At 39.6% G+C, this 11,859-nt stretch overlaps 1 protein-coding gene across 1 annotated transcript in view; it reads left to right on the top strand.

The window, feature by feature from the left end:
• The first annotated feature begins 381 nt into the window (after positions 1 to 381).
• Positions 382 to 11,859, top strand: part of INO80C (INO80 complex subunit C) — a 30,816-nt gene continuing 19,338 nt past the window's right edge. Inside the window, exon 1 of the mRNA XM_031052996.2 lies at positions 382 to 611. Within this exon, the coding sequence (XP_030908856.1) occupies positions 474 to 611 (138 nt within the window). The 5' untranslated portion in view covers positions 382 to 473. The remainder of the gene's footprint in view (positions 612 to 11,859) is intronic.

Below are 11,859 nucleotides of genomic sequence, written 5' to 3'. Positions count from 1 at the left end.
GTGGGAGGAAGAGAGTTAGAAGGCAGGCAGCTTCCTGCGAGGTTCGCCCCCGCTGCTGAAGCACTGGTCTCACACACCCGTGGTGGAAAAACTTGCGAGTGGGGCCAAACCGCCATGACCTGCCTGAGAATGCTGAGGCCCTGGCAGAGGTTGGCCAGAGGCTGGGCAGTGTTTGAGGCCAGGTTCGACGGGGCTTGAAGCAAGCTGGCCTAGTGGAAGGTGTCTCTGCCCATGGCAGGGGGCGGGGGTGGAACTGGAAGATCTTAAGATCCTTTCCAACCCAAACCACCCTATGATCCCCTCACGACTAGCACCTTCCCTCACACAGCCCAGACGGGAACGGAAAGGCGAAGGTCGCGCAGCGGTTACTGCGCATGCGCGTCCCGCCGCCCGGTACAGGGAACCGGCAAGCTCTCTTTCTCGCTTCCTCCCCTCCGGTGCGCTCAAGCCGGGCGCGGAGGAGGGGGGAAGAAATGGCGAATGTGATCCCAGCGGCCGCCTCCTCTCCCGCCGGAGGCCCATCCCGTACCAAGAAGCGCCCGGCGAGCCCGGGCACAGGCGGCGGCCCAGCCAAGAAAAAGAAAGCGACAGCGGGGCCCGGAGGCTCGCAGGTACTGAAGCTCGGGGCTGGCAGGGCGCGTGCGCGGGGGCAGCCCTTCCCTGCTGTCCCCATCGCGCATGCTCCTGTGCGATTGGCGTGCTGCGAGCGGGGCGGTGCGGTCGTTACCCTATGCTGAGGGCATCGCTGGCGCTCTCGGTAGTGCCACGGGCCCCCTGTCTCGGCCTGGGCTGGCCGGCAGCTACCAAGGACCGCCGGCTGGATGTCTACCGTTCCGTTATGGCCGTTTGGGCGCCGAATTTGAGGCTGCTTTCATCCTCCTTTAGTGAGGAAGCTGTGTGCCCTCCGTCTACTAGAGCTAGGGACTAGCGCTCGAATGAGCTGCTAATTCTCGTGTGTGCAGCTCAAATACAGTTTTGTATTATGGCCTTCTCTTCGTTAATCTCAGTAGACCTAAGAGTTAAATGTGAAATGAAGATGTAACGTCAGAGCCTGAGTTTTGGGGAACAGGGTCAGCGGAGAGCTGTTAATGTGCGTTTCTCCAGACAACTACTCCTGCATTGTGACACCACCGTACAGCTCCACAGACCCATCCCCACCCGATGACAGCTGCCCCTTGATCATGACAGAGCACCTCATGCTCTAAAATAAGTCCAGGAAGAGGGTCAGAGTTAGTGTGTATATGGCAATTGTACAGACTTTAGATGCAGTATGTCTTGGATTACTTTTAGAAAGATTTTGGTAGCTAAAAAAAGGGGTTGGAAAGAAAGTGGTTGTTTTTTTCTTGTTATTCCTTCCAGAACGATTATTCTCAGTAATGTTTTATGAACTACACTAGTAATATACCTACAAATATGCCCAACTGCCACTTAGGTTGCTCATTTTCACATGAGCCGTCAGATCAGGGAAGCATTGTTGCATTTTTCATCAGGTCTCTCCAGCCAATTAGAAGCCATTGTGCACACACTGGAGCACAGGCACAAACCTTTCCTCATTCTGAATGATGCTCTTGTAACACTTGGTTTTCACCTTGTTACATAGTTCATAGTCTGATTTCCTTTCCTCCTGGGCTTATCCCTACTAGAAGACTTGTGAACGGTAGGGCTGAATTTAACTAACAAACTGCACTGCAACCGTGAAAAGTTACTGCCTGGCATGATCAGCGTTGACAACTTTTGAAGGTCTGCTAGGGATAACAGTCTGGATTTTCCAGTATGGAGAGGACTGCTGTGTACATGTGTGTGTGTCTGTGTATACAGATATAAAATATAATATATATAATTTAAATATTTAATATACAATATTTTATATTTTAAATAAACCCTCCAAACCCTTTAGCCTCTAAAACTGTCTTCTTAAGTTCACACCAAACTTAAGCTTGTGGACAGCTTCCAGTATTCTGAGACAATCCATGATTTCTTACTCAAGCTGGGTTTTGGTAGTGTGTGATAAACAGTTTTTGTAATTCTTCTCACAAGTGATTTCAGTGGGGAAAGGAGTTCAGAGTTATGTCTGAGTATGTGTTCACTGACTTCAGCAGTGCAGATCAACCCCTAAGGAAAAGGAAAAAAAATGAGCCTCAGGAATGGGGCACGAAACAGCTCGTTGATCTTCTAGTAATCACATTCAGTGTTGCTGACTAGCTCTGGAGCGAGCCAGTTCAAACAGAAATTAAATGGGGACTTTGCATTTTTTGAGTGAGAAGCATTGATCATTGCGCAATTTCTTCTGCAGAAATCTTCAAAAGTCCTTATAAAGTCCTTAGCTAATTGCTGAGTAATGTACTCTTTCTGGATAAGGAAACCTGTGACACAATGAAGCACTCAATAATTCTGGTCTGCTGAGCTGTTCAGAACATAGACAGTCAACAAGCACTTAACACTATTTTATAACTTACCCAATCTTTAGGTGGCCAAGCCAGTGAGGGACTAGGTCATCCATGAATTTTAAATACTTTTCCTAAATATGTTACATACCAAGTATCCAGTCATTGTGGGATTTTTTATTTTCTTTTATTTTTTTAACTCCAAACAAGGAGTCTAATAGGTACACACCTTTAATACATACCCCTTTCAGCACAGGTTTGCAAGTAGCACTTGTTAGTCCTCCGACTGTTAACTTTCCTAATTAACCCTTTTAATATTTTTTAATCTTTTTAATATTTTTTATATTTTTTAACCTTTTTAATATTTTAATATTAATTTCAGCCTGTCAGAAGACATATAAATTGTGCTATTGCTCAGCACCAAATGGTTTCTGTTAGAAATAAACTAACATTGTGAAACAGAGAAATAGTGAATTACTTCCTTGGCTGACTAGCAAACTGTAGGCAAGAGGATTCCTGTGGAGAGTTTTGTGACTAATTTCGAGGGTCAGCTTGGGATCTGGGGACTCAGATAATATTCTCATGATATTAACTGGTAACCTGTGCTGAGGACCTAGTGCCTGGCGTACGTGAAAATACACTTCACATTGTGCCAGCTGTGAACTTACCCACATCTGTGGTTCCATCACTGTGAAATTACACAAAAAGGGGCTTTTGTGAGTTTCACAAATCACACAGTTTGTTTTTCTTTCGCATGCTTTATGTCACAAGTGGCTCTCTCAGTGTTCGCCCTGAAAGACATGTTGGTCTGGTAAAGCTGTAGATTTCAAAAATGTGTTTATTTTTTTATATATAACAAATTTGCTTAAGTATAGCCATGTAATCAAGTAGTTTGTGTAACTGTGTGTATCCTATAAGAAGCTGCAATTATCACACAGCATACAAATTTTTATAAACCCAATTTTGATTATGTTTCTCCAACAGATGAATTGCTACTTTCTCTAAGATACACTTTAGGAATGTTACCAAAAAACATTCTTCATCATTCGTATGAGTTACCAACCCAAAGGTATTGAGTCATGTTTGTTTTGGAAGCATATTGCACACAGGCCTTGTCAGTCATGTCTGCAGAAGGAGACACATGCTTTTTGGATATAATGCCTGTATTTGCCAAATGTAAAATCAAAAGCGAGTTTACAGGAAAGCATGATTGCAAATTGATTACATCATTTTCATTAGCATTACAGAATTATTCCTCCCATGCAGTTGTGTCACTGAAAAATACCTCAGTCTTTCCTGCAGGAGAAGATTTTAATGTTGAGGATTAGTATATATATATACTAAATGGTAATATTCCTGTATCAAAAACAATGCTGTTGAGTTGTTTATGTAGCACCCTTCAGTTAGAGGTCCTTGTCCAATGGTTCCCAACAGCTGCTGTGCTGGCTCAGCTCTGTCTCTGGCTCTTGTGCAGACTTGTCTCCCGGTCTCCTGTCTTTTTGATTACTATCACTTAACTTGGGACAGAATCTTGACACAGATCTTAAAATGCCAGCAATTCTTCTACTTTAATGTTCACACCATGGCTTTTATAGATTGTACAGCAACAGGAACCTTTTCAGAGTATATGCCACATCATGATGTAATTGATGAAACAGAATGCTTGCCCATGACAGACAGCAAGCTTTAAAGATAAAATTTGCAGTGAGATAAGACAGTGATTTGGAAAAAAAAAGAGGTCTCTTGATTTTGTTGGATGACAATTAAAGAGAGAAAATATGCTAAGTACTATAGTAAATATATATCTACTTGCATGATTTATGAAACAGCTTCAGAGTTCCGTGATGAAATGAGTGTCTCACTTTGAGAATGACACCATGTTTCATTTTACCTTTTGAATTGATATAATCTACCCTGTGGACTATGGAAATGCACAAAGAATACCTTCTGCTTCATTCTTCTCCGTCACTGTAGCAAGGGCAGGTGTTGGTACCATTTAGAAAACAAATTCTGAACTTGCAATGGGATTTAAGAGTTAAATTATCAAATATGCTGATTTTATCTGTAATTGTGAATATTGCAGTAGTACTACTGGTGACCTTCCATTTTATGTATCTGCTCGTGTGTATACTTAACACTTTATGTATTTCTTGTTGTATGCTTAAAAAACAGAAGCTATACAGCAATACTGGAAAATAAAGTCAAAATGGTTTTAAGTTATTGTCCTCTAAAATAAGCTTCTCTCAGTCACCACATGAAAATAAAAGGAGCTTAGAAATCCATTTTTATTTTAAATGTAACTGAACAATGAAGTTTTATGTCATAAACTGAAGAGTAGAGTTCAACAAGAATAATGAAATACATAGGCATTAAGCAAGGTTACTGTTAGGTATTCAAAAGCTGTCTGCCAAGACAGAGAGCTTACCCTAGTACATAAACAGCATGCAGTTGGACTGCAAACCATCAGTAAGTTTAATCAATTCTCCTCCTGTGCTGGTTTAACAAGCCTGTCCCTGTAAGTAGGAAACCATCAAACCGATTTAAAAAGAACTTCATTTTAAGGAGTCCATTTGATCTGGCTGTAATTTCCTGAAAAATGAGGTTAGGGGGAATGAGTGTAACTACAGAATCAGTGAGTACCACTACAGCTGCTGAGCTGAACTGCTGCTCTCACCATGTTCTGGGACAAGTACCTCCTCTTGTGCATCACAGTATAATAACTTTCCAATCTGAAATTAAAAATTGCCTGCTTAAGAATTCAGACCTTCTTTATTCCAATCATTATAACACTAAACCTATTCTAATTATTCTAACACTATTCCATATAAGACTGTCTGTAACAGAAAAGCATGATTTTACTTTGTAGTTGGAAATTTAATAAGTTGTGTTTCTTCCCAATCCACCTTCCTTGGAAGAGACATCAGGACGCTGATACAGCATGATAGTAAGCATATATAAGTGCATAAGTATTTGCCAGTTTATTAAAAAGCTACCATGTCATTATACTCTAGACTTCTATACTTCTATACACTACACTTCTTAGTTTTTTTAAACATCTCACAGCCCTTAAGGTTATGACAGTAACAGAAAATATATGAATTTAACCAATGCAGCAGTGCCAGTCTGAAGCTACTGCTTGCCTGGAATGATATCTTTCATAGGTGTAATGTGCTCCCAGGGGATGTTAACTCAAACCTAATTAAATTTACTTAAATGACACTTTCATTGGATAAAGTACAGATATCATAATACAGTGCAGTTGCTTGGTAGTTACTGATAAGAACTGCTGAGGTGAGCCCTTCAAGTTCAGCTGCTTACACACTTACATCCCAAGAGACTTGTCTCTGACAAAACTAGCAGCCAGTTTAGAACAAATTGCCATGTCTTAACAAGAGTTTTAGCAGGTAGTGTTTAAATTGGGGCATCTATCCCACAGATGGGTAACATACTCTGGCATCACGCTGCATGTCACCAGACCACAGAGCACAGAAAATCCTCCAGACTTGCAGTTCTCTGAATGTAGACTCAGAGGGTCATCACTTGGTCTCCTAATTCCTTCAAACAAGACCAGAAAGATACTTTCTGCAACAGAGCAGATAGTGAACAGCTGAAATATTAAGCGTCTTTTCTTCCATGGGTTTTTGTACTCTTCCAAAAACCAGTTTATATTTAGGCAGCCCACTAATGAGAGTCAGGATTATCCTCAGGTACCAGCTTTTGTATCTTGCACGTTTGAAATCAAACCTGTTAACGAACCAGAATCTCTTGAGTCCCTGATGGGGGAAAATGACAATTAAAAGACAATTAACAGATTTCATAGGGAAATCTGGTAAAATGTATGTGTGCCCTAAGTTTACCTTTATTTTAAAAAAAGGGAACTGCTGTTATAGAGAAGTCCAGATTGAAAGAGAAACTGTCAACACTGAGAGCTAAGAATTTACTTTGCTTGTCATTTATCACATACTGAAGACTTTAGATGATCTGTAATCATGAAAGTATGTGAATTTCCAAAACAGACTATGCCAGGCTCAGAGAATTACCAACCCCCCAACCAAATGTGATTAGATTTTAGATTTAGAGTAAACACAGATGTGTTCTGTTGTAGAAAGGCAAAAGCGTATGTCTATTGACTTCTACTTTGGGTGTCAATATGTTGGTGTCATGAGGGTTTTTACCCTTCTCCCCTTATCCTAGTAGAGAATTTTATTTTTTCCTTTAGCTAACAGAAAATAGAGAGTTCGACTTTTAAGTGATCGCACATAATTTCAGGATTCATAATAAACATGCAAGAAACTTAGGAGAGATAATAAAGATGGTTTACTGGTTCTATCATAAGGAGATAAAATAGGATGGGTTTTTTTTTGTGAAGTACTATACACATGTACTTTAGCATGAGAATTTGAGGCATAGTGCTCCTAAAAAGCAATCTCAGAATCCACTTAGCACATAAAAAGGCTCAGATTGACAAAAGAAAACTTGGAATAAATTAACTGTCTAGATATTGCAGATCTGAAGAGGTGTCAGACTGTGTTTATGTTTTTGTAAAGTGTAATGCTTATGTTAGGTAATAACTCCAGTTCTTGCTTTAGCAAGGCATTAGTAGTTCCGTAAATATATTAGTTTTGGATTAGAAAGGCTAATAGAAATATTAATTTGGTAGCCTGGAATGGTTTTAAACACATTTTTAACATTCCAAGAAAACAGAATGGTGAGATTGGCTATTTATGTAGACCTGCAGAAGAGCTATTGAAAGTTGTGACACTCCGTGTTGTGAAATATGCTTGATCCTCACAGAATTCATATCCATGAGCAGCATGTCTTGTCTCACTGTAAAGCATACCTGCAACTTCAAGAGGCTCAATTAGGCAATCTATAGAGTTCCAGTCTCCTGTCTTCTTCACTCTTACCCACCTTCACTAGTCTCAGCTGCATGCTCACAGCCAGCTCTGGTACTCACCAGATCTGCTCAGCCACTGATGGAGGGCAACTTCACACCTCTCCCAGGAAGCTGCATTGTCTCCTGCTGCTCTGTTGAACCCCACTGAATCACAAGGAGGTCTAACAGGTGTTGTAGGTAGTACAAGGAAGTAACAGGACCATGTGACAAGGAAAACCATTTCTCTACTACAGGCAACTTACTCTTCACTGCGATTTCATTAGTTTACTGTAGAAAAAGAAATGAGTCAATCTCTAAGTACCTGAACTGATTCTACAAACACCAGCAAGCCCTGTGAGATGCCACCAAAATAATCTAGCAGGAAATCCTATGGACTAGTCCTTCTTCTCCCCGAAGATTCAGGCAACTCTTTCCACTTAGGAAAGAACCATGAACATCTATCAGCCTTCTTGAAAATAGGTACTAAATTCCCTCTTTCAAAAATAGACCAGAAGGCACGCTTCTGGCACCGATACTTGCTTTTTATATCATGTATCCTTACGAGTGTTTGCTGTGTCCTCCACTTCAAGTTAGTCCTGTTCATGCCACTGCTTGAGGGCATTCCAGATCTCTTTTTGCCCCATGTGTACCCTAACCACCAGACGGAAGACAGTCTGGCATGGTGGGAGGGGAGCGTGGAAATGTTTTCTCGTATACAGCTAAGGATGGAAGTTCTGTCCGTTTCAAAGAGAATGACTCGTTAGTGTGGTATTGAACACCTATTGAACTGCTGTAGTTGTCAGAATAGTCTGCTTATGTATTTTAGACATTTATTTCTGTAGCACATTTTATCTAATAATTTTAATGCCAAATACACAGTTGTGCAAAGAGGGATCAGAAATATTTTCCATCCAAAACTGTAGCCAAAAAGCTACATATTCATGCCATCTAATAACACGCATTTATGTTGTAATGAAAATGCATCACTGTTAATTCAACAAATTTGAAATGGATAGAAGGAAACTATTTTGTGAGTAATAATGTAATTTAGCAGAGTCTATCATGCTGGGAGGGGTGAGTATCTATAGTTATGTTGTTTGTAACAATCCTGCTCTAGAAGAGCTGTTCTTGCTGATTATAAGACCCTGCTGTGGACAAGGAGCATTTAGGGAAAAAAAATCTTCACTCTGAGGATGGTGAGGCACTGAACAGGCTGCCCAGAGAAATTGTGGCTGCTCCATCCCTGGAAAAGTTCAAGCATGGCAGGGGGGTGGAACTATGTGGTCTTTAAGTGCCCTTGCAACCCAAACCAGCCTATGTTTCTATATGTCCTTAAATTTCATTAAACAGACAGAATGTTGCACTACCATGTGCTTCCTTGCACAACCTGCCAATATGTGAATTACATAAAAACTGATATAACTTATAAAACCCAAACCCAACTAATTTTGCAAATATACACAGACCTAGAGGTGAAAGCATCTATACAATTTTAAGCAAGTTAGTTGTTTTACTTTTCTACTCTTACAGTAGTGTTGGCATGCTTGTAGCATTGCTTACTCCTATGTTCATAAGGATGCAGTGTGCTAACAACTGCCTTGTTTACTGCTTCCTCAGATTTATGCTTTTCTGAGTTAGTGAAAGAATGAGAAGAAGGGTGGAGAAGGTTGAGAAGCTTATAGTTTCTGCATAAATTACACAAGATTTACAGGTATGGATAGTGTCATTTAAGTGGTACAGATGGAAAAATAATACAAGCTTGCAAGCATAGAAGTCTTTTTTTTTTTTTAATCTGAAAATGAAACAGCAACTTCCCAAGCTAAAAACAGAACTACTACTTAGCGTTTGTTTAGGTGTGTATCACGTAGACCAACTTTGAAGAAAAGGTTAGTGGTATTCCAGAAGTACAGGAATGTTAATCAGGGGAGAGAGTATTATGAAAATGCTCATCATCTAGGAGAAAGGAGCAGGGAGTAAAAACCCCATTGAAAGCTTCATGAAAGTTATGTAAAATAAAAAGTCTTTCTCTTTAGTCAGTAGTGTATTGATATGCAGTCCATCCAGAAGCTTCTCTTAATTTTCCAGGTAAACAGGTGCATTTAATAAAAGGTGACCCATCTACCTAGAAACTTTGTTACATTTATGCCCTGAAACCATCAGGACTACTGCAAAATACAGCTGAAATGGAACATGCAGAAATTAGGGCAGTAATTAACGTGAGTTATATGACTGCTCATGACCAGAAGAGCTTTTTGTTAATAAACCCAGTATTTTCTATTTTATAGGATATTGATTTCTAACTAGGGAGATGGAGAGTTGCCCAGAGAGCTGTGGAATCTCTGTCCTTGGAGGTGTTAAAAAGACCTGCTGGGACAAAGCCCTAAGCAGCCTCCTCCAAGGTCAGTTCTGATCATACTTTGAATAGGAAGTGGGCTAGTGACCTCCAAAGACACCTTCCAGCCACAATGATTCAGTGTTACCATGTCTCATTTCAGATGTCTGATTTATGTGATTAAGATGGGTGCGTCCTCTCCCTAGACAAGCAGTCAGGCACTCCTGCAGTAATAAAGCCCCAAATTCAATGGCTACATTCAGACAGTATGTAATTCTCCCTACACTGTAACAATGCTTCTGTTTTAGTAGAAAACTAAATAGTTTCTAATAATAGAAACTTCTTTCCCTGGAAGAACAGCATGATGTTCTTACAGCAAAATTAACTCTTAAAATCAACATATTTGAATAGGAGAACTTCATTTTTCCTTGATATATGCACAGTGTGTTCAGGCTTCTCAAACCAAGTGGTTTGCTGGGAAGTCCTTATTCCTTAAGTTGCTTATCTTTGTTTACACAGTCTAGAACAAGCAATGCAAGTTTGAGTCTCACATTAACAACTTTAAACTTTCTCAAGTCAGAAATTCCTTTTTCTCCTTAATTTTATTTGTTGCAGCCGGAATTGCCTTTTGTTGCAGCCTCAGAATTGCCCTTTTTACCCTCCTCCTTTCCATCTGTCCCAAAGTTATTTTATTTGCTAAATAATTCATTGAGGGAAACTTCTTTAAAAACCCTGTTAAAGCTATCACAAAATATTCAAATACTATGTTTCCCTCTCACCTACAACTGAGGATATGATACCAAAACTTCACTAATTCTAATGTAGTGGAAAAGTCAAGTCTTCTAATAGTTCTGTTCTAAGTCCAGCAAAAAAGGCAGTTGGGATACAAACTGATACGCAAAACACTGAACACACTTTTCAGATGTGCTGCAGTTTCTGAACTTCATTATATAGTATCAGGGCAAAATGTCTGGCCACGGAACTTACACAAGGTGATTAACCAGACACCTACTTGTACAAATGTTTCTGCAGAAATATTTCAGAAATGTGCTTTGAAATTAGTATCACTATACAACTCTGTCCCCCCTTTTCCTCCTGAGCAACCTCAAAATAGTCTACAATAGATACCTCTATTACCTTATTTTCATCTAAATTAGAATTTGCCACTCTTTATTTTGGTTCAGTCATCAGTTTTTTTCATTATCCAGTTAAATGTAGGTATCCATAGGATAGTGGACCTACAGTTTTGCTGACTTCAGGAGACTTGGTGTGCTATTCAAAACTCAATGGTTTTGTTGAGTTTGCTAGGTGAAGGAAAGTGAATGTAGTAGTGAGGGCATGCCAGACTTTTTTTGTGCCATGATGGGAGACAAACAGTAAAGATGACATTTGTAGTCTGAATATTTTTTAAAACTAAAGTCTAGTTTATTTTCTTGTCCTCTTTCAAAGACCTTTGGGGCATCTTATACAATTACTGCTCTCTGATATGTGATGCCTTTGATAACTTTTTGAAGATTTGCTGAGAGAACAGGTTTATTCTGAGTTGCTTTAGAAGTGAAATGTTCCATATGTCAGTGTACCTAACATTTATCTTTCTGACATGGTTTTTGGTCATGGCAGTCTTAGGTACCTGTACAAAAATGGAAAAACCTTCTGAGCAACTTTCAACTGCAATGCTAAGCCCTTGCAGTACAACTGCCAGTGTTAACTAATGCATAATGGCAGCACTAGGTGTAGTTAACAGAAACATAATAGAAATAGAATTTTTATCTACTTAAAATGACAATTAAGACAGAAGGAAGTGTTAAAATTTGCAAATGCTAAATGTACATTTGCAAATGCTAAAGTTAAGTTCTGTTTTCTATATCAGTTTACCAGTTCATAACATCCAAATGTAAAATTTGACTGTACTAATTCAGGTCTATTTTTCCTAAGAAAAAATAGGTAAAACAGGAGCACTGGAAGAAAGATACACCCTGTCTTTACTCAAAACTAATTGCTTTCCTTGAAGAGATGTTTTTTATGTTTTTGTTTGTTACTCAAATGTTGTTTCCTGTCAAAATGGTTAACATTTTACAGACTAAATTATAGAATCAGGAAACTGAGTATTTTTTTCAGAATGGAGTTGCTTTTGTTTCAGCCAGAGGAGAGGATATCTTTTTGCTTTCCTTGTTCCTGGTTCAGGCACGTTCAGATGAATGGACTTGGATCCTTCTCCTGGGTTGGCTGTTGTTCGACAGAAGGATTTTGATATACTCCCTGAGCAG

Source organism: Melopsittacus undulatus, chromosome 1 (genome assembly GCF_012275295.1).
Source record: "Melopsittacus undulatus isolate bMelUnd1 chromosome 1, bMelUnd1.mat.Z, whole genome shotgun sequence".
Taxonomy (NCBI): Eukaryota; Metazoa; Chordata; class Aves; order Psittaciformes; family Psittaculidae; genus Melopsittacus; species Melopsittacus undulatus.
The sequence above is the reverse complement of the archived record's forward strand: the minus strand, read 5'-3'. Positions and strand labels throughout refer to the sequence as shown.